The sequence below is a fragment of the Rhinichthys klamathensis genome, unplaced genomic scaffold, assembly GCF_029890125.1.
Source record: "Rhinichthys klamathensis goyatoka isolate OS25496 unplaced genomic scaffold, OSU_Roscu_1.1 h1tg000487l_1, whole genome shotgun sequence".
In the NCBI taxonomy this organism is placed as follows: domain Eukaryota; kingdom Metazoa; phylum Chordata; class Actinopteri; order Cypriniformes; family Leuciscidae; genus Rhinichthys; species Rhinichthys klamathensis.
Genome location: NW_026606974.1, coordinates 2,066,057 through 2,089,925, shown reverse-complemented (window position 1 = coordinate 2,089,925; position 23,869 = coordinate 2,066,057). Strand labels below are relative to the sequence as shown.

The 23,869-nt window shown below is 37.9% G+C and overlaps 2 protein-coding genes across 2 annotated transcripts; one reads left to right on the top strand and one right to left on the bottom strand.

The window, feature by feature from the left end:
• Positions 1-11,891: 11,891 nt before the first annotated feature.
• htr1aa (5-hydroxytryptamine (serotonin) receptor 1A a) lies at positions 11,892-13,814 on the bottom strand. The gene has a single exon (XM_056237535.1). It carries the CDS (start codon positions 13,622-13,624, stop codon positions 12,422-12,424), a length of 1,203 nt encoding a protein of 400 aa, XP_056093510.1. The 5' UTR covers positions 13,625-13,814; the 3' UTR covers positions 11,892-12,421.
• Positions 13,815-15,243: 1,429 nt separating this feature from the next.
• On the top strand, positions 15,244-22,794 carry rnf180a (ring finger protein 180a). Its single transcript, XM_056237534.1, has 4 exons — positions 15,244-16,139; positions 20,085-20,316; positions 22,200-22,325; positions 22,499-22,794. Exons 1-4 carry the CDS (start codon positions 15,450-15,452, stop codon positions 22,693-22,695), a joined length of 1,245 nt encoding a protein of 414 aa, XP_056093509.1. The 5' UTR covers positions 15,244-15,449; the 3' UTR covers positions 22,696-22,794.
• The last annotated feature ends 1,075 nt before the right edge of the window (positions 22,795-23,869 follow it).

Sequence of the window (23,869 nt, the reverse complement as noted above, 5' to 3'; positions counted from 1 at the left end):
CACCTTCACAATTCTTGCGTCCATTGAACTTGTGAGTTTATGGAGAGTTTCTTCTTGAATTTCTTTGCAGGATCTCAGAATAGCCTCCCAGAGCTGCTGTTTTGATGCAAACTGCCTCCCACCCTCATGGATCTTTTGCTTGATGATGCTCCAAAGGTTCTCAATAGGGTTGAGGTCAGGGGAGGATGGGGGCCACACCATGAGCTTCTCTCCTTTTATGCCCAATAGCAGCCAATGACACAGAGGTATTCTTTGCAGCATGAGATGGTGCATTGTCATGCATGAAGATGATTTTGCTACGGAAGGCACAGTTCTTCTTTTTGTACCATGGAAGAAAGTGGTCAGTCAGAAACTCGATCTACTTTGCCGAGGTCATTTTCACACCTTCAGGGACCCTAAAGGGGCCTACCAGCTGTCTCCCCATGATTCCGGCCCAAAACATGACTCCGCCACCTCCTTGTTGACGTCGCACCCTTATTGGGACATGGTGGCCATCCACCAACCATCCACTACTCCATCCATCTGGACCATCCAGGGTTGCACGGCACTCATCAGTAAACAAGACTGTTTGAAAATTAGTCTTCATGTACTGTATCTCTGGGCCCACTGCAACCGTTTCTGCTTGTGAGCATTGGTTAGGGCTGGCAGAAGAGTAGGTTTATGCACAACTGCAAGCCTCTGGAGGATCCTACACCTTGAGGTCCACTTGACTCCAGAGGCACCAGCAGCTTCAAATACCTGCTTGCTGCTTTGTAATGGCATTTTTGCAGTTGCTCTCTTAATCCGATGAATTTGTCCTGCAGTAACCTTCCTCATTATGCCTTTATCTGCACGAACCCGTCTGTGCTCTGAATCAGCCACAAATCTCTTCACAGTACGATGATCACGCTTGTTTTCACACCTTGTCCAAGGCATTGCACTATTTGACGTTTTTTTCCGCAGCAGAGAGATCCTTTTTCTTTCCCATATTGCTTGAAACCTGTGGCCTGCTTAGTTATGTGGAACATCCTTCTTAAGTAGTTTTCCTTTAATTGGGCTCACCTGGCAAACTTATTATCCCAGGTGTCAAGGATTGATTTCAGGCCCCGTTTACACGTACATTAGCCTGGATGCCAGCCCGAACCCTGCCCACAACATTTTTTGGTCGGGAAGTTCGGTCTGGACTCGATCCATTGAGGAGTAATTATGATCGGTTCAGAATTAGTCGGGCCAATCAAATTGCCAGGGCGGGCTTTATACGATGATGGACAGATGATCTGCAGTTACGTAATCATCACGTTATCAAAGAGCGCTTGGGTTGAACTGGTTTCCCTCAAAGATGACTGCAGCTGGAGAATTGAGATGTATAGATTCCGCTATTGCGTCTGTTGTAAAAGAAATCCACAGCACATTCATTTTAAAAGACGAACAGAGAACTGCAATCAAGGCATTTGTCGATCGGAAAGATGTGTTTGCCGTCCTTACTACACAGTAACTAAAGTTTATTTTATCAGCTGGCTCCGATGGTCGCTAAGAAGATGGGACGCAATGAAAACCCTGCGGTCGTTGTGGTTTCTCCTTTGGTCACACACTCGCACTCATGGAGGACCAAGTAAAAGAAGCAACACTCATTATTTTACTACTTCTTCCAGCGTGCGTGCAGTTGAGTTCTGTTGAAACTATGCTATGGAACTTTGTAGCTGACTTACTGCGTTGCTCTGATTGGTTGTAGGTCTATCCAATTGAGTGCAGAGTTTTTTTTTTCCTGGTTCGGTTAAGACACGTCTTATAATCAAAGCCCTATGGAGCAGTATCAGACTCACATTCTGACTAGAATATGAGTATGCAACGCATTCTCATCCTTTGGCGTCATATAGGTGACGCCATATGACAAAACGGCGAAATACTACCCACATGGCACCCTTTAGCGTGAATATAACACGCACTGTGATGGGTAGGTTTAGGTGTGGGCTAGGGTCTGCGTCTCATTTTCACGTTAAAGGATGCCAGCCAACTTTATGACGCCTTGGGTTTGCGTGTTATATTCACGCTAAAGGGTGCCATGTGCATAGTATTTCGCCGTTTTGTCATATGGCGTCACCTATATGACGCCAAAGGATGAGAACGGGCTCGAGTATGACGAAGTCAGGCTACACGTACATGGTTATTTTGAAAAACGGAGACATTTCCCTTTGTTTGTGCCCTTCGTTTACACGCAAACGAAGCTTCTCGTTACACTGCCACCTACAGATTTGGCATGCTCTTTATGGCATATATACACACGTGTTTGTGTAAACGAACACTTTTCTGAAATGCCAACTGACGTTAAACTCCTGAAAAGAACTCCAAACAAAAGCTGCGTCCCAATTCGCCTACTTATACTACGCCCTAAAAGTATGCACTCTTTTTGTGAAGAAAAAGTAGATACTTTTGAGTGTGTAGCAAAAGAGTAGGCAAGCTTTGGGACATACTACTTCGTCATCTTTAAAGGACAGCTCTGTTGCGTGCATCCTGTCACCGTTAACTGCCCTGTCAATCATGTTGTCACAGTTAAAATCCTCCATTCAATCTAATCTAATTTCCTAATTTTTCCGGAGAGAAATGTTGTAGCACATTGATCTGCCAGTCGTGGCTCTTTCATGCGGAGACTCTCCTCATGTGTTTGCAATTTAAATATAATGATGCATTCAAAAATGTATCTTTTCAAAAATTCTGATACTGATAATTAATCACTCAAACCCCTTTATCTAAACCCCTCTACATAACCGCCAGACTCGCACATCCTCCATGTCTGTAGTTTTTTTAAAACACTTTTTACTCGTATTTTTAATCGAATCCTCATCCAATGCTCAATGGGTTGTGAGCAATATTTGCCGTTACAGTGTGCATCGATCTGCACTTTAGATTCTGACCGGAAGTAGACCATCCGGGTATCTTTGGAATACTCATTTCAACATACGACGATTTGGGACGTAGCCCACTAATTCTAATTTGGAATATTATTTAGGATGGCAGTATGCAAATTGGGACGCACCTGAAGTTTGTTTTGTCCTGATTTTGTTCAAGATGATGTCACACCAGTTCAATATCGGGACCTTAAGACCACAGACCTCTCCTTTAGTTTGAGAAAGCCATTAGCAGATGTGTCACTGAATAAGTTATGGGAAACATAGTAGCTAATTGTATACAAACTATTCAATTTTTCTCTTTTTTTGGTCTATCAATATTTGGCAGAAGAAGAGAAGTCTTGAAGTGAAGAAAGAAAGACATGTTTGGAATGACATGAGGGTGAATAAATGATGACAGAAGTTTTATTTTTGGGTGAACTGCTGCGGTTCTTTAAAGTAAGACTTGCAAAGTGTCTTATTAAAAGCAATGAGGTTGACCTAGAGATCAATGAGATCTTTCACCCTTTCATGCTTTATAAATGACTTCTGCATGTTTCAGGTCTTCCTTAATGAGGACAGCACAATATATAGAGCCACTGTACAGAACATTGCCCACTGGAAATATGACTTATACACGATTACCCTGAACGCTGTTTTCACCTTTTACAAGGTGAGAGACAACACATTAGCACTGTGTAATAACCAACAATGATGAACTCTGAAGTTCATAGTTTATTAGCCAGTCCATTTGGATCCAAAGTGACTTTTCGTATACTAATTGCAAAGACAGATCCCACTGGAGCAAAGTGGTGTTAAGATGCCCAGTGACACAATTGTGAGCAAGACTGTGATCTCAGTGACTCAATTACTGGCTCATCCCTGTATAGAACTGAACTCATCCTGTGTTAGTAGACCCTTAACCAATAAGATACTCTACCACACGTGATTTTTTCTTCTGCTGCATTAATTTACTGGAAAAATAAAAACAGTGATATTGTGAACTACTATTTCAACTGATTTCTATTTGATTATATATTCGAATGTAATTTATTCCTGTGATAGCAAAGCTGATTTTTCAGCATCATTACTCCAGTCTTTAGTGTCATATAATCCTTCAGAAATCACTCTACTATGCTGATTTGGTGCTTAAAATGACTTTTCAAAAATGTATATTTAGCCATAACATTTTTATTTGAAAGTTATATATTTCTCCTTTTGACAGTTAAATTATTTAGCTGGTTTGTTTTTCTTGTGTATATGTGACAGACAGCATCATATGTGAGATCAGCCAGTCTTTCTCTCTTGGCGTTTTAGGGGTTATTGTTGTGATGAAAAATTGGTTAAGTGTGTTAAGTTAAGACTGTTTAATTCTGTAATAAAAACAGAACCTCAGATACTTTGATCTCCTGAGATATGGACAACACACACGCATACTGCCATTTTCCCAGGGGCCGTCATCCAAACTACCTCCTGTTCCTCAACAAGGTGTGAACTGCCTATAACTCTAGTCAATGCAAATTCCTATTGTAAATTCATGTCCCACGTTGGGGAATGTTTTGTCTTGGTCTGGGTTTTTAAAGAATTATTTCAAGAGGTTCAAGGCGATTTGTAGCCAAATGAGCCCATAATGCTGAATGTCCTCGGACGCTCAGCATTATGTATTTTTTCTAAATGTCAGGTATGCATGTTTTACTCTTTATCTCTGAGCATTTAATGCTATTTTATTGATTATCTTCGAATTGATTGTGTAATTGGCATGATACATTTACCCGGCTAATAATAAATGGTTGCATTTGGATTTATTCTGACTTGCTCTGAAATGATTTACTCTAGTAGATTACGTTAAGTCCATAACACCACGATTCTACGCTCAGGATAGTAAAGGACTAAAATCCAGCTTAGTTGGAGCAGAGGAGCATGCGACTGAAGTTTTATACATCTGACTAACACATTGGCATTAGTCATGTATACTTAGACTGTAGAGGCTAATAATGGGTTTTCCGTTGAGACCAATCTAAATAGGGTGAGCCTCAACCTCTGATTATTGTATAGTATTATTCTAACTAAGTGGGAAACTATGACATGATTATACAAAGTTACCATTAGAAGAAGTCTAGTTGGTCAGTTTGGTTTTATGGTAATGTTCATGAGTCATTATAGGGATACTCCACCGTTTTTTCATATTAAACTATGTTATTCTCTTAACTAAGACGAGTTGATACATACCTCTCTCGTCTCAGTGCGTGCACTAAATCGCTCTGTCTTGCGGCGACACTTTGATAGCACTTAGCTTAGCCCAGTTCATTCATTAGCATCCAAGCAGAGAAGCGACCAAACACTTCCACGTTTTCCCTATTTAAATACAGTTACACGAGTACTGTAACTCGACCAAGTATGGTGACACTAAATAAAACGTTGCGCTTTTCTAAGTGTGTAAAATTGATAACTATAATGTATGGCGGAATACCATAGCAAGTGCTTGGGAGCACTTCGACTCGGCGCAGTAATATCATCACTCCGGAGAGAGAGGGGGAGAGGATTTTTTCAGGAGTGATGATATTACTGCGCCGAGGATTTTTCAGGAGTGATGATATTACTGAACCGAGTCGAAGTGCTCCCAATTTCAATAAAGAGTTAAATAGAATAATCAAACATTCACCTAAATTTAATGATTAACAAACATCAATTTTCATTTTTGGAGTTTGGCTGAAATAAAGAGGTAATTAAATCACTTTGCCACGCTGAAAAGACAGTAACATGCAGAAATCTTTACCCGCTTATCGGAAACTGTCGTTGGACCGATTGGGCGGATCTTACAGTTCATTGTTACAGTAAGTGATCGCTGATGAAATGAGACGCACTGTTCTCTTCCTTCCAGAACCCTACACAACATATGGCTGTTTCTTAATTTCTTGTTGCATGTCAAAAATTATTGTTGCACTCAGTTAAGCTTGTGCTAAAATTCTAATCGACTAAAGCTGGTTTCACAGACAGGGCTTAGATTAAGCCAGGACTAGGACGTGCCTTAAAAAAGATTACTAATGTGCACCTTTAGACAAATCAATGGCAGCAAGTTGCTTTCAGTTAAAACAGTTCAAACAAGATACAAGACTTGTCTGTGAAACCAGACATAAGTGATTAATTTCAGTTGTTTTCTGACAATTGCCAAATCACCCCCCTGTGTTACACTCGTTCTACCCTTACAAAAAAACTTTACAGTGTTAATAAGTGAACTAAATCGTCGGCCTTCCCGGAATGCTTCAATAATGAGGCATTTCCTTCATTCTCCTCAAGCATAAATGTACTTCCAAGTACATCAAACATTGTTTACTATTAACATTTGATTTGCATCCTGCTGTTGCTCTCTGCTCCGTGGACATGGAGTGGAAATGTAATGCAAATGAGGGGAATCTTCAGACTAATTTGTTTGAAGCCTGTCTGTCCTGCATGCTTCTATTGTGCTACTGAAGGGCTTTGATGTCATCAGGTAATTGCTCCCTTAGAACTGTGGAGGTTCGGCTTTAGAGCATCTCCATGGTGACCAGCACAGCTCTCAACATTGGCAACAAGTTTCCAAATAACTGTGTAATATTGCTTATGAATAGGGATGAATAGGGAGCTTAAGCCACAGACATTTCTGAGCACCACGAGGGGTCGGGTGCCATAGATGGGGTCTAAAGAAGTGCAATACTCATTGCATTTTGAATGTTGATCTGATGGCAATGGCTAGAGAACAGCTCTTTGTGGTACTCATCTGAATGAAATTTTAGCATTGTTCCCTGCATGTGGACAATTTAAATAGATTAGCATGTAATTAAAGACAATCTGCTGCCTAACTAAGTCAACATGATACAGGAAGTTGTGATAGGCTATTCTTTTTCATTAGACCGAGGGTACATTTACACAACAATGATGTCCTAAAAAAGGAAAAGTTTTTCCTTTGTGTTTTTGAAAAGTGTTGCGTACAGACAACAATGTTGTCAAAACGATCCCGTTCACATGGATCAGTGAAAACGAATAAAAACGCTGTAGGCCTATTATACATCCAGGCCAGACTGAACACGTATTACGCACGTGCATGACGTAACCGTTTTCACAAATTTGTGTTTTTTAAGTTTATACAGAGAAACTTGCACTTTGAAACACGGTTTCAATAGTTTGCATTTTCAGGCGGCCAAAACGCCGTTATCGTGTTAATAAACTGCCAAAAAAGTTTTCTGTTTTGAGTTGAAAACTGTTGTAAACGGCCGCCTGTGAGACAACATGATACGGAAGTTGCAACGAAGTTGTGATATTCTGTTTTATTAGACTCTGAGAATTGCACTTTATTAAATACTGTAATAAAACAGAGTATGATTCATAAATCTAAGCCTAAAAGTCTTTTTAACATTCACAAGGCATGTGAATGAATTATTTAAAATATTTACTTTTTTTCAAAATACATTTTTTATTGTTTTACATATTTATTGAACATTATATAAATTCTGAATGATTCTTAAGTGTTTTTTATTAGTGCTGTCAAAACGAATAGCCTAATCCCGATCAATCAAATCTGACATTTACACACACACACACACACACACACACACACACACACACACACACACACACACACACACACACACACACATATATCAATTTCAATAATAATTGTATAATTTAAAATATATATATATATATATATATATATATAGCCTATATCAATTTTAGCGATTGCGATTCATTGATTTGAGTTTTTAAACATATATTATAAATTTTTATACCTTATCAATTATTTCTTAATAAAACGTTTAATAAAACGTTTTTAATAAATTATTTTTCATTATTTTTTATTATTTTAATAATATAAATATATATATATATATATATATATATACTGTATATATATATATATATATATATATATATAAATTTTTTATTTTTAAATAGGCCTATATATATAAATTCTATACATTTCATAAATGAAGGCATTGTTAAATGTTAGCGCTTGAAATGTAGCTTATCACTAATTGCTGTTTTTAAGTTTGGTGAAATGTAATATAATTACAAAGTATTATGATTACATGTGAAAAAATATATGTCGACCGGGTCCGTGCTGTTATTATTCATCAGCTTCGCCTCCTCTGTGCCCCATCTTTTAATGTTCAGACGCACTCTCTCTGGGCAAACCACAGGCACTTAGGGAAAGCTGGCTGGAATGTGCTACAGGCCAATAGCAGCGAGACCTTCAGCTGAATCTTAAATGGCTCGGTCAGTGTGTGAAAGAAAGCTAATGGAATTACTCATTTAATGGAGCTGGTAGTAAAGCAATAGAAATTGTGCTGCTCAGTCCACATCGCCCAACACCATGAAGAGAAAGAGCGCAGTGAAGAAAATCGATCTCTCACGTTTTAGTCAAAAATGCCTGTATTCACACATTGTTAAAACTACAATAACATGTCAGCTGTGTCGGTACAAACATTAATTGAAGATAAGAATGAAGAGTTTAGCAACTGCATTACGCTCTGAGTCTGAAGTAAAAAAAGCGCTCAAAGGCCCCAGAGTCTTCAGTGACGTTCCTGTGTGATGATGATGATGACTGTAGCCGAAGAGGTGACTCATGACCAATCACACAATGACATTATTGTGCCCCTCGGCTAGTCTCTATTGAGATGCAAAGATGTAAAATTGCTATTTTTTGCTATTGCTAATTTTTCTCTTTTTATTGTCTTCTTGCTTGCTTCATTTCAGCTGAAGGACCAAGGATAGAGAGAAAGAGAGCGCAATAAGGAAAATTTACATTTGACTAAAGACAGTTTGCATTCAAATGTAAAACGTCTTTCAGATTCTGTCAAACCACATTACTCAGTCACTGGCTCGTGTGCAACTCATTTTCTGCTGTATCTATTGGACTTCAAACATGAATCAACTTCAGATTTAAACATGCCTACACTATTGCCTTACAATAGCTAAAAAGATTGTTGTGTGCATATATAACAAAAAAAACTACACTGACATGTGGTAACATCTACAGTTTTGTTGAAAGATTACTGATCAACTGAATTCAACCAACCTGTAAAAATAAGGTTTTACTGTCAGTAGATGTAACCTGATTTCTCCAGCAAGGTAAAATTACTTAATACGTTTTATACAATCTTTTATATATATATATTTAACATATTTACATCAAGGTGGAAAAGGACTTTCATCATATAAAACAAGAAAGATTATAAAAAGTAATTTTACCTTGCTGGAGAAATCAGGTTACATCTACTATTATAAACTGTAATATTGTGAAATGTCATTACAATTTTAAAATGTCTTTCTTCGTTTTAACATATTTTAAAATTTAATTTATACCTGTTATCAAATCTGAATTGTCAGCATCAGTACTCCAGTCTTACTTAATTTAATTGAAAATAATTGCGTTTAGTTGGGTCAACACAATTTAGTTTGTTTAGATCAAATGAATTTACACTACAAAATTAGAATTTATAGGTAGAATCAGGTAGAAATACCTTCATAAAGCAACAACTGAATATGTTTACTTTTTACAGTAGCATGCATCCTGTTTCTTTTTGAATAAATGTTGTCATGAACCCAACAGGGGACTTTTGATCCCTTAAAGCTCTTTGGTTTGACCCTCTTTGACCCTGAAACAGAAACTCAAGTGACTGTGATGATGCGCTGAACATACATTAGTGTGAACTCCGCAAACTCAACTTCAGAAATACCATATAATATTATATTTGATAAAACACATTGAAAGTGCCATTGGGAGAGATCGATGTATATTTATTACATTTGTTTAAACGGGACATGTCTGGTTTTTTAAATAATATTTTTATACATTTATATTGTTATTTTGTATTTTTTTATTATTTTGAATACATTGCAAATAAATCATATAGGCCTAACATGTTTAGGCCTACTGTTTAAAAGTTTGGTGTCAGTAAGATTTAAAAAGAAGAAAAAAAATAAATTAATAAATAAATTCAACAAGGATGCATTAACTTGATCAAGAGTTTAAACAGTAAAGACAGTGTTATATTCTGAGAGTAATTAGCAAATAAATGCTGTTTTTTACATTTTTTATTCATCAAAGAGTTCTGGAAAATGTATCATGGTTGCCACAACTGCAACTGTTTTCAAAATTGATAATAATAAGAATAAAAATGTTTATTGAGTGCCAGATCAGCATATGAGAATGATTTCTGAAGGATCATGTGACACTGAAGACTGGAGTAATGATGCTGAAAATTCAGATTTGATAACAGGAATAAATTAAATTTTAAAATATATTAAAACGAAGAAAGACATTTTAAAATTGTAATGACATTTCACAATATCACAGTTTATAATAGTAGGCTATGTACTGTATATTATCAAATATCAGGTAAAACTGAGGTAAAATTGTAAACAAAGCAATTCATTAAAATGTTTTACATTTTAAACAGCTTTGAACAACTTTAACCTGAACTGATTTAAAAAAAAAAATTATTATAGAGTTGTCCTTTTAGAGATCCAACAATTATCACACAGATGTAATTTGTAATAACTATTTCCTATATACTTTTAACATGCAGGGGAAAGATCCATCAGAGCATGCTGTGTAAGAGCAAGGAAGTGATGATTCATAGCTCTTTGGCAATGTATCACTTTAAAAAAAACATAAAGAAATGACAAACATGCAGCTTATTCTCTTCTTCTTAATGCTCGGAAACAACAGTCAGCTGAGTAACTAACAGCCACTATACTGTGGTCTCTAGACTAAGGCTTTCCTCGGAGGAGGAGAGTGAGTCCAGGATGTTCTTTTCACTTGTCATTTAGCCTCACAAATAGTTATATCAAGGTTAGAATGACCTTGTGAATGTCCCTCATGGCCATTTCAATTTACTCCAGGGCACAAGGGGGAGGAATTCATATTGTGCCTTTCCCCTATAGTTTCCAAGCAAGCCAAAGTTGGTGGCTGGTCATTTATAACTTTGACAGGGGGGGCATGACCACTGTCATCAGCAGTGGTGTACATTTAAAAAAAAATGTCACAAGTGAAAATGGGTCAAATTAGTTTCTAGGACCTATATGCGCTAAAGGAGTGAGTCAACAAAATTTAAATCCAGCAGAGGATATTACCACGAGTGCTTTGTGTTCACAATATCCTTTGTCAAGTTATCAATGCTGTCATCTCATCCGAACGGCCTCGTCCGTCACATGGCAGTGTGTCAGTAAAACAGCACGTTTACTAATGTTGGAGGGAAGGCAAATCATAAACATTACATTGGGTATTTACCATTTATCTTTTCTGACATTTATGTTTTGCCAAGGTTCTATGTGGGCAGAGCCTTATATGTTATTTGAATAAGATTTCTGCACCATTGCCTCTCCCATCACTGTGCTTGTGGCCACTCGAAAGATACATTGAAAATGTCACTGGAAGTGGAGGAGGTTTATAATCTGTAATAGCTTTAAAGAATTAAACATCTGGAGAGACATGTAAAGGATGTTTGGGGTGGCTTAAGCCAATTCGATTTACGAGAGGAGGTTTATATCGATAGCTGAAGTCATGTTGTTTGCCTTGGACTTAAATGTATTAGGCTCTTTAAGCCCGTTGAGGGTTGTAATTTTGAATCACTTGAACTGGTTTGCAGGTTATAGTTTTATCATTATTAATGCAGTGTGTCACGACTGCAGTATTAGAGGAACAAAGGCCTAGCTGTGCCCGATGCAAACGCATTATTGTATACGCACTGCATCTCTGATACCGGCACTGACATTCAACACACACATTGCTTTATAGCTTTATTATCTATGAGCACATATTTTAATTTTATGTCCATTTGCAAATTAAACATCTTTGACTTAAGAGAAGCGTCTTTATGTACCAAAGGAAGAAAAAAAAGAGCATAATAATCCTTTTAGCAAGTTCCTTTTGTAAGATTGCATTATACCAACTCATTTATGAATATGAATATATAATATAGATATAATTTATATTTTTGTTCATTACTTTCTTGAATTGTACATCTGAATGTGGTAATGTGTACATTTCCCTTGCAAGCTTTTTCCAACCCTTCCCAACTGCAATGATTCAAATACAGTGATTTTTTTTGTGATCTAGATTTATGTTTTTATTTCAAGGTATTTCCAGTCAGTCTATGTCATATAAGAAAACTCTGAAAACAAATAGATGTAAGAGAAATGATTTCACATTACATTTTTCTACATTAATAATCTGCTGGATATTGGTGTATCCGTGTGCTTACAATCCCACCAACAGCTCCTTGCTCAGAGAAAGGTGCCTTTCATCATATACAGTATAAAACAAAAGCATTTTTTGTTTAAGGGCTTTATTGTTTAATGCACGAACGCAGCTGGTCTGAAATTCTTGATCTAATCTGAGTCCATCCAGTGGTATATGCACATTGTGTTGTGGTGGAAGCAGATTAACTTCACAGATAAACAAATACACAAAGACAGAGCTCTAACTCTTCTTGTGCTGAAGTACTGTCCATTAATGCCGTTAGAACAGTCAAACAATCAATATCTGCATATTAGCCTCCATCACATAGCTTCATTCACTGTCTAATACATTTGCATTTCAAGATCTTCTTAAATGCGTTCTGGAAGTCTTTGTTAAAGTACGCATATATGATGGGATTCAAAAGTGAGTTGGAGTATCCAAGCCAGTTAATGACTGCCCTCAGCCACTCGGGCATAAAACAATCTTGGCAGAAAGGCAAAACAAGCGCCACGATGAAGAAGGGCAGCCAGCAGAAAATGAACGTGCCCATAATGATTCCCAGAGTCTTGACCGTTTTGCGCTCTCTGGCCAAAGCCACTTTGCGCTTCGCTTCCGTGTTTTTCTCGTTTCTGTTCTCGAAGCACGGCTGAGGGTTGTTGGGCAAGCTCAGGTGGTTTTTGGAGACGGTTTGAACTTCTGTGATCTCGAACGACTCTCCGTCCTCCGCTTGTTTCAGCGCTCCGTTTACGCACGGTTGCGGCTCCACGCTTCGCCTCCAAGTTTTGCCCAGCTCGCCGTTCGCTTTCCTCGGGAACAGCGCCGGAGACACCGCGAGGCATTTGTCCGCGATTTTGGCTTTCTCGGGTTTCTTCACCGTTTTCCTTATACGAAACCTCGCCGCTTTGAATATCCGCCCGTAGAGGACCAGCATGAGGATGAGGGGGATGTAGAAAGCTCCAAAAGTTGAGTAGATGGTGTACCCGTGGTCTTGGCTGATTGTGCACGCGTCGGGGTCTGCCCGGTCCTCTGGTTTCCTCCAACCCAACATGGGCGGAATGGAAATGGAAAATCCTATTAGCCAAGTGAGGCTGATCAAGATAGCCGCTCTTCTGGGGGTCCTTTTATTCACATAGTCTATGGGATCGGTGATGGCCCAGAACCTATCCAAAGCGATTGCGCACAGGTGCAGGATGGAAGAGGTGCAGCACAACACGTCAAGAGAGATGAATATATCGCACATCTCCTGTCCCAAAGTCCATTTGTTCAAAACCTGATACAGGGCTGCCATGGGTAGTACCAGAACCGACACCATGAGGTCTGTGACGGCCAGAGAGCCGATAAGATAGTTGGCCACATTCTGAAGCGACCTCTCCAAGGCGATGGCAGCGATGACACACGCGTTTCCCAATATGGCAAACAGAATTAACGCAGCCAGGAAAAGCGAGCCGATTATTTGGTAACACAGAGCAACTTCACTAACTGTCGTCTCGTTCCCACTCCAGTCTTGGCTTTCTGTGGTGTTGTTGTAACTCTCCATGTTGAGAGCGGTCACTCAGAAACAGTCCCTCGCGCCGGTCACCTCGCTGCTCTGAAGACGCATGGCGGGCTCCGGGCTTAGGAAGTGCCGCACGCTCGAGCTGCGATCATTGGCGCCCAGTGACGAAGTGAATTCATTTATACGAGTCGTGCTAAGTGCGTCAGAGATGGTTGAGAGGTTGGCGCGCGCACTTTGCAGAGCTGTCGTGCAAGCTTTAAAGTAGTACAAAGTTGTATTTAGGATATGAGCTGCTATTCTAATTTGTTTTGAGATATTCAACAGTTGATGTTGTGAAAGTTGAGCACACAAATTCAAGAACGTGCTTGTTAAAATGTTTCTTGGTTGTCAATTAAGGCACAATATTTGTATTATACATTATTAATTTTTTTTACAGCCCTCTAAAACTTTTATATTTGTTTATTTTATTTTTGCAGGGCTAAACTAATTGCACTTTTTTGGATTTCCATACTAATGAAAAATATCAGCTTGAAATCTATCTGAATTTTTTTTTGTTGAAAAAAAACCCAAATGGCTATATAAGTTCAATGGTTGGAAAGAAAGATGAAAAATACTTTACAAAGCATATAATTATGTGAACAACTAATGAATTGAAAACGTATACAAATAATATATTCATTATTATATGCTCATTGCAAAACTGCCAGTATAATATGCCAGTAAATGATGATGCTTTCGAATATCATAAACAGTTTGATGATTATTAGAATTATTAGAATATACACGTGTTGTATGGCTTGACTTGTAGAGATGCATCAAAAGCACTTTCAGCACCATGGACAGCTCCTTGTGTTACCCAGAACGGAAATCTGCTGCCATCTGGTGAGAACATGGCAACAAGATGAAAGAACATTAATGACGGCGAAGTATCGAACGAGACCCCGTTTCCTAACGACTCTCAACACCATGCAGCATAGATTTTCTCTCAAAAGCGCTAGAATATAAATAATATCAATACATTTATAACTCTGGCTATAGCAAAGACGACAACATACTCGGATGATTACAACAGAAAAGGGTTTGAGAGTATGGTTTCGAAATTGATTATTAATATTAATAAACATTACATAATATAGTGCTATAACCCATCGTTACCTTATGCAATGACATTCAACTTGAATGTCTCTTTGGTTTAAGTTGTCTACATGTTTTAATCTTTTAAATTGCATTAAATTGATTTAACATTTATGTTACAAATCAAAAAATCCTTTGTTATCCATTGAAATGTACATTCAATTAAATTGTTAAAATTAAAAGATCATTGAAATATATCATGCATTTTATATTAATATACATTTTACACACATTTCTATATTGATATATATATTATTTTATATTATATTATTATGTAATATTTAATTAAAAATATTAAAACACACACACACACACACACATATATATAATTTTGTGAAAATAATTGTGTACTTGCACTTGTAACTTAATCACTATATTTATAAAGTTTCAAGAAGACCACACAAACTGTATGAAATGAGCACATATTTCGTTTCAGTCAGCGTGACTCATATATTCATATACTCATATACTCATATATATATATGCTGCTGCTAATTGTTCAGATAGAAAAAGAGCTGACCGTGTCTGTTGAAAAAGGTTGGTCTAGTTATTTCACCTAATTTTACCACCCTTATAACAATGCATGCATTGTGGGCTGTTTGAATTCTACAGGCCCCTAGAGACAATTGGGTCGCTGAACTGCCACTATTTATGGGGCTTTACCTTTGTCAACAGTGCAAAATGCCTCAGGGGGCCAGTATGTTCCTGCTCACCTCTGCAACAATGAACTCAAATGTTTCCCGTTCTGCTGCAGGGTTGGGTGCAGTGGGGGGGAGGACTCGGTTCGCCAGTGAGTTGTCTGATCTCCGAGATGGGCTCACATGGAGGAGAGGATTGTGGGCGTACGGCTGAGGCCCTGTGCTTAGAGGTCAGGCCCCTGCAGAGGGCCACACTTGGAGTCAGACTTGCCCACAGGAAGGCGTTCAGTCTGGACTATATGGACACCCATCGAGAGGCTCACTACAGAGGGCGATACTCCCCACGAGGATTCGCTCATCTGCTCTTTCCAGACTGTGATGTCCTCACTGGACATACGCTGAGGTCCACTGCCAGCCAGCAGGCTTCCACTTCCCCATGCCATAGGATAAGCCCTCCTGCTCAGCCTCCCTATAGTAGGGCTATGATGCTTTCGAGGAGGTCCGATCTTGATCCTGTTAGATCAGATATTATTAGAGGCTCTCGCGAAGATCAGGGAGCAGGTAGCTCCTTCAACCACAGAGCTCCTCTGATGTCTCTCAGCACCTCTGAGGAGGAACAGGAGGTTGGGGAGCGGGCTGGCAGAGTGACTTCATCCCTGCTCACACCTACTCCCACTGGGGAACGCAGGCTGAGCAAGAGAGAGAGGAAACGACTGAAGAGCCTGAGGAGGAGACAGAGGAGGAGAGAGCGCTGCAGACAGAACCAGCAGCAGGAGAACGCGCAGGTGAAGCATAAACACACACACATACACGAGCTGTAATAGCAGCTTCTCTTTCAAGAGCAGCTCAAGCTGGGATTGATGTGTGACAGACCATTGCTTTTCTGTCAGAATATTAGCTTTCTTGACTCAAGAGCTGCAATTCTAGAGAAGTGAGAAGATAAGATCAACTCCTTTGCAATTACTGCAAGTCTCTGTCAATCAGTTGTACTTGAAATGAAAAAGACAATGCATTAACAAACTTAAGATGAAATGCTTTGAAGTTTTCTATAAAGTTTCTTTCTGTAAAGTTGGTGCCAAAAGATTAAATTAATATATACCGTGTTTAGTTAATGAAAAAATGAATATAATTCATTTATTATTAGTTTTTGTGAGTTGATGAAAAGCTAATTGATTTAATCATAAAAATGTCAAACATAAAGAAAAAAAATTAAAATAAAAGAAAGGGGGAAGTGAAATATTTAATTTGTTTATCTGCGTGTCATGTGGTCTTTAACCAATATTAGAGAACCGTGAACATGCAAATAAGTTGTGAAAGTATTAAAATACTAAAATGCTAACTTAATATTTCAGAGTTTGGCTGACAAACGGAAGTATTATCTCTGAGCTCGATAATCAGCATCGGAGGTCTACTGTATTACTTTTATGATAAATATGAAACTTTTGACATGTAGTATCTTGAAATGAGTTTTCAGGTAAAACAATGGAAACACAATGGTACAATGGACACACCACCCAGAACAACAAGTAACTGATTGCAGATAATAATAATAATAATAACAATAATAGGCTTATATATGAATTTTGTGATTTTTGTTTCAGTGTTTGTTTTGTTGCAAGACTGATTATTTTCTGTTGTGCTGGACAACTTTTTCTTAAAATATTTTTCTCAAATTAATATTTCATTTTAGGGTTTATTTTGCAATAATTACTGGCTGGCACATTATCCCTTACATGTATTCATATATTTAAAAATATTATTCAATGCTTCTTCCTTTTTTTTCTTCTTTTTTTTTTTTTGCTAGCACAATATAAAGCTGAATGATCACTCCCGGATCATTTACACAGAATGTATAATTTTCCAGCAGAGGGCACCTTTTAACAATCAACAGGTTCTGCATTCACAATGCAATAAACCCATTCACCAGCATTAATGCTCACTGTATCACTGTTGTAAAATTTCAAGTGTATGTTTCTCTTCACAATGATTCATCTTTAAAGCACAACACCCCAAAGTGTCTCATAAGAAATCACAAACCATAGACAACTGCTCTTAGAAAGCACTAGTCCAATAATCCATGGTTTTGGTCTGATTACTATACTCAAATGCAATGATGTCTTTTGCACCTTAAAGGGATACTCCACTTTTTTTGGAAATAGGCTCATTTTACAACTCCCCCAGAGTTAAACTGTTGAGTTTTACCGTTTTTGAATCCATTCAGCCGATCTCCGGTTCTGGCGGTACCACTTTTAGCATAGCTTAGCATACATCATTGAAGTGGACAAGACCATTAGCATTTCTAAAAAAAAAATACTCTCATTCCTGCGTAATAATCAAGAAACTTTACTGCCGTACCATGAGAGCAGCAGGCGTAATGATATGACGCAGCGCCTGAAAATAGGCTACCTTCCGTCAACACAACGGAACTATTTTCAGGCGCTGCGTCATATCATTACGCCTGCTGCTCTCATGGTACGGCAGTAAAGTTTCTTGATTATTACGCAGGAATGAGAGCATAGTTCCTAGCCATATCAGCCTAGAAAATCGCAACTTTACATTTTCCGTCGGTCTTAGTGCACGATGTAACTACAGAAGAGTCAAGTTTTAAATAGGAAAAATATCGAAACTCTTTGGTCATTTTTTTTTTAGAAATGCTAATGGTCTTGTCCACTTCAATGATGTATGCTAAGCTATGCTAAAAGTGGTACCGCCAGAACCGGAGATCGGCTGAATGGATTCAAAAACGGTAAAACTCAACAGTTTAACTCTGGGGGAGTTGTAAAATGAGCCTATTTCAAAAAAAAAAGTGGAGTATCCCTTTAATTTCTCATTGTCCAGTGGCTAGAAGAGGGGTGAGTTGTGATTTGGCAGGAGGAGGTAAGGACCCTTCATAAATAATACAGTGAAGAGAAACATAAATCCTAAATTTTCATTTCAGTGGTATAATAATTCGAGTTGTAGGCAGTTTTCCCCCTTTTGGAGAGCACACAACATCTTTTTGGTACAGTGTGGCATGGCATACCAGTTAAAATACGCTTGTTAATTATTTATTTAACAAATTTGCATAATGCCTGCCTACTGTGTGGTCTTCATTGGCTGTGTTGGGGGTAATGCTTTACAAGTAATGTGAGTTACGTAATCAGATTACTTTTTTCAGGTAGCTAGTAAAGTAACACATTACTTTTAAATTTACAACAAATACCAAGTCACTTTTTTAAATAAGTAGTGCAAGTTACTTTGTTTCCCCATTTATTGACTGAAAACTTTCCTGTCCTCATGTTGAGGGAAATCGGGAGTAAGTGCAGACGCGTTGTGTGCACTTTGTAAACATGATGGTTATTGTAGTTCTAGACTAAATGTGAGCACGCATTTATTCATCTCACTTGCACAAAAACAGATTCAGTATTCCTCAAAATGAATAAAAACAGTGAAATGCAAACTCAGAATATTACGCAAACCTGCAATAATGAAATATGTTAAATAGCACAAATACACAAATATACTTTGTGTATTTAATGTCACTTTAATAACTAATGTCTTTGCTGACCTTCAGTTATCCAATTCAACCGTACAATAAGCAAAAATGACTTTTTATTGCTGAAGCTGAAAGATTTGTTTGAGCTGCACCCTATACTGAGGCTTATTCATTTTACTTTTGGTGTGAAAAGGCCATTACATTTGCCAAAAAAATATATAACTTATTTTTATTAAAAAACAAACAAGCAAGCCCAGCCCACGTGAGAAAAAGTAGCACATTACTTTATATCAAAAGTAACTAAAACAATTAGAAACTTTTTTAGGGATTAACACAATATTGCAACGCATTACTTTTAAAAGTGACTTTCCAAAAGACTGTTCAATAGCATGCCTGTGAACATCTTACTTTGACACACCTTCAAACATTGTAGTTGTAGCTGAGGCTAACATGTCGAGAAGATGCTGTTTTATGTGCTGCGAAAGCAAATCCACTTTGCATGTAGTTCAATAGGATGAGAATGTGGACTCGGGCTCAAATTGATATGGTAAAACCAACGGCATTGTTACTATTTGTATCACTGTATATACAGGTGAGGGCTGAAATTCAGATATGGTAATGGGATTTTGGTTTACAACACATGCTGTATGCAATACACCAATCACAACAGACTGGGCCATCTGACCAATCAGACCACAGCAGGTTCTCAGTAAAAAGAGATGAAGTTAGAATCCTTTATTGAATTGAACCATTTCATACACTGTGAGAAAACAGGTGATACTGCAATGTAAATTGTGAGAAAATGCAAGTGTTTTTTTTTTACCTTGGAAGCATGTAAACCTAATGGAGACATTAACAACAAAATTCCATGTGATATGTTTTCCATGTGATATCCTGGGTTGTCAAGTGGGATGTGGAGACTTTTATGAGATGTGTATTTGGTGTTAATGACACAACTAGGGAAAAAGGAGCATGGTCTCTGGAGGTCCCAATGGGAGGGAGAGCTGTAATTATGCTGACAGTCCCTGTGCATCAGAGAAGTCTTGTGTGGGACACACCACCCCTGCTCAAAGCCTGTCTCTAACACAATACAAAAGATGCTTCATAGTCCAACAACCAAGTGTGTTAAAGGTCAAGTTAAAACACTGTTTATACGAACCATCAGCATAACACTGAAAGCGATGCTCCCTAGTGAAGGTGAAGCTCACCAGATTGTTGAGTTTAACAGCACTGAGTCATCTCCTCTCTGTTGAAGAGCTCTACAGGGAACCCATCTAGCAGCAGTGAGGATGAGGAGCTGCCCAGCCGGGATCGTGAAGGCTATATTTGTGCAGTGTGTCTGGATGTCTACTTCAGTCCATACATGTGCCATCCCTGCAGCCACGTCTTCTGTGAGCCTTGTCTGCGGACACTGGCCAAGAACTGCCCCACCAACACACCCTGTCCATTGTGCAGAACCACCATAACACATGTTTTCTTCCAGAAAGGTTTGTTTCAGGAAAAAAGAAATCTTGAAATGTCAGGTATCTTTTTATAAATGTGACTTATAATGATAATAATAATAATATGCAAGGAATAATTGTGTGTGCATTATTTTTCAATAATTCAACGGCCCAGTCAATTATTCCGCCGATACTATGGTTACCACACCTCAAAACATTCTTCAGATCATGGATTTCAAGACATTTGTTAGGTTTTTGTCCTTAAATTCTCTTGTAGCCAGCCTATGTAGACTAATTTCTTACGCATCTAATCCGAAGCCTCCATTGCTAATTCCAAAAGGTAATTTTATAGCTAGTAATGGGGGCTTCAGCCATTGATAACAGAATTCAGTTATTAATGCAGTTATTAGAGAGAGAGAGAGAGAGAGAGAGAGAGAGAGAGAGAGAGAGAGAGAGAGAGAGAGAGAGAGAGAGAGAGAGAGAGAGAGATGAATTAACGTTACCTCAGTCTGTGAGTCTCTCAACAGTGTTTGGAAGCAGGTCTCAGCAAAACTGTAAGTTTATCCTCTCCAAGAACAGAGCCGTTATTAGGCTATGAGAAATGTCATGTAACTTTTAAGTTGTTAAACTATTTTACTGACAAAATCGACAGAGCCACGCTGGCGACACATTTCTGTATGAGTGTGTACTGTTGTGTGTGTGTGCGCGCGCGTTTGAAAGCGGGAGAAAGAGTGCTTTCCGTACATAATTAAAATTTAATTTTGTGGTACAAATTTTTAAATCATTTGACGTTTTTATCCTATTGTTTTACTATTTATTTGCTTGGTCAGTGTCGTTGTGGGTTTTGGTTATTTTGCTATTGTACTTGCAGGCTGTAAAGGCCTTTGAAATAACTGAAATCATTTGGCGAAGTGATACTGTAATGCGCTCAATACCTGCCTGGAACTACTTTAGCCGTGTGTTTCCATGAAAATAATTGCACACCTTAGAACGAATTGCACACCTCAACCAATCAGATTCAATTCAACAGCCCCATAGTATAAAATATATTTTCAGAGGTGGACAGTAACAAAGTACATTTACTACTGTAGCTTACTATAGTTTTTGAGTCTCTGTACTTTACTTGAGTATTATTTTTTCTGGAAACGTTTTACTTTAACTGCACTGCATTTGAATTATATTATAATAATATATTTTGTTGTTGTTGAGATTTTCTGGAAAAATGGGTAATTTAGAAGATAGATAGATAGATAGATAGATAGATAGATAGATAGATAGATAGATAGATAGATAGATAGATAGATAGATAGATAGATAGATAGATAGATAGATAGATAGATTCATTATAAATTCCCAAGGGAACCCATGGAGCATTAGGCTTCTGAGTCGGCCCTCAAACAGTTCTGTAAGACATAGATTAACAGTGAGAAGAGGAGAAGTACTGTGAGAATAGAACTTAAGATGAGATCTGAGGGGAAAAGTTCATGACAGTGAATAATCTACTCAGCAAAGGAGATGTGAATTAAAGGACCTGAGAGTACTGGTGTATAAGGATGGAAGAGCTGAGAAAGATAGGTAAAAAAAAAAAGTAAACTACTAGATATTTACTGCTGAGCTTTATACTGTAGTCTGCTATAGTTTTGCAAGGTAGTGCAATGAAAAGTAAGGAAAATTCCTGCATGTTAACCCAGTGCGTGCTTTTTGACAGTGATTGACCAGAAAAGGCTCTTATTGATTTTCAAACTAAACGTGACATAAAATATAGCAGACAGGATCTGATCTGAGAGACACCTTATGAGATAGATATGTAGCCTAAATAAATATAAAATGAGTCTGGGCTTTCTGAAAGTAATGCACTTTAATGCACATTGCATTGAGAGCATTAATGATTCACAGATAAATAAATTCACACATCCCACTCTTCACAGAACTGAACCATACAGCTCGTATGTTCTTCCCGAAGGAATACCTGTCTCGGAAGCAGAATTTCCAGAAAGCGAGCTGTGCAAAATGGCCTCTTCCGAGCTGCCGTAAACTGTTTCGCATTTTCGGAGGTAAAACCATTTCTAAATCAATTTCACCGAATTCCACCATAAATAAACTCTGCAGATTCAGTTGTTATTCTTCGTAATATGGTATAATGTTCATTGTAATAGTCATTGTGCTTTGTCTTGCTCTCTGTCTTTCTTCCTCTCTCCCACTCTTTATCTATATCTGTCTTTCTTAGGCTTTCAAAGGCAGGCAAGTCCAATTGGCAGACGCCAGTTCCCTCACAGGGGCTACAGGCTTGATTCCTTCAACTTTGAGGATGATTCGCATGGCTGGCGATTTGACATGGACATGGTGATCATATACTCCGTCAACTGGGTCATTGGCTTCATTATCTTCTGCTTCTTCTGCTATTTTTTCTTCCTCTCTTTTTAAAGAGAAGGCGCGAGAAGCTGTCTGCAGTGTTTCTGAACTCTTAGGACAATAGAGAGGTCGGCAAAAAAGGAATCGTACTGCAGCTGCTTCTGGACTATACGTGTATGGGACTAGGGACGAACGCCAACCGATCACAGAGCGAAATGAATCCATGCAGCTAAAATTCCAAAGCTTGATGATCTGTTTACCACAAAGATGATTCATGATTTTTGAGTTCGTGCTTTGCCTAACATCTGTTTGCTTTCAAACAGAATTTTGGCCAACTGTGTGCAGCTTTGCATGGATAATCACACGAGTGGACTCTTCATTTCACCTCAAGTTGTATTCACTTGCTTTATATTTAGTGTGAATATGTTTGTGAAGGGTCTTCTCTTACAGCTAATTTCCAAAGTGCAGTGCTGCAGGTTTGTGAACTTAACTATCCATAACTGCCTGTCAGCTTCTAAACTATCCATAGAATATGCTAAGAATTATAACATCTATTTAATTTAACGCTCTTGTTTGTTTTTACAGTAATGCTCAAATGGCCATAACGGCTCGTTGTGAGATCTCAATTACTATGCTCAATTTGTTGTCTTAGATAAGTAATCCGACCACTATTATGTCAAATAACAGACTTTTGCGATCTGAGATAACTTTTTTTTTTTACTTATTTGTTCCATTAAGTTTGCATTTGACTTAAGTAACTACTTTAATTTGCTGTTAGCATTCATTGTTATTGTCTCCTCCATGGCCCAGAATCTTTCAGAGGAAAATGATTGATGTTATTATTATTTTATATTGAGGATATAGATTTTATATTCAAGTAATACTTTTACATGACATACATTTTATGTAGGCTATTTAGGCCACTTAAATTAAAAACATTAAAAACAAAAACATATGAAGCAGTAGAGAAATCTTTAATATTGTAAATCTTTTCCTGCACTTAATATTTAACGTTATTTTCCTGCAATAAATATTTAATATCGAAAGCTAGAGGTATAATCCTTTGGAAGCTTTGTTCAGTCCTTGTTGTCAAGACATGCTGTCTTGTTCTATTTCAACCATCTGCATACACACAGATTACATTAGACCATCTCAAATGCAGTGGTTTCTCTATAGTGGTTTGGCAGAGAACAACACAACAACAGGCTGCCATTAGGTCTAATTGTGCTTCTAGCTTTTTGCACAA

Excerpts from the sequence above, each read along its gene's own strand:
- htr1aa (XM_056237535.1), bottom strand. The coding sequence starts at position 13,624 with ATGGAGAGTTACAACAACACCACAGAAAGCCAAGACTGGAGTGGGAAC.
- rnf180a (XM_056237534.1), top strand. The coding sequence starts at position 15,450 with ATGTTTCCCGTTCTGCTGCAGGGTTGGGTGCAGTGGGGGGGAGGACTC. Across the intron at positions 20,317-22,199 it reads ACATGTTTTCTTCCAGAAAG|AACTGAACCATACAGCTCGT; the intron begins GTTTGTTTCAGG and ends CACTCTTCACAG. Across the intron at positions 22,326-22,498 it reads ACTGTTTCGCATTTTCGGAG|GCTTTCAAAGGCAGGCAAGT; the intron begins GTAAAACCATTT and ends TGTCTTTCTTAG.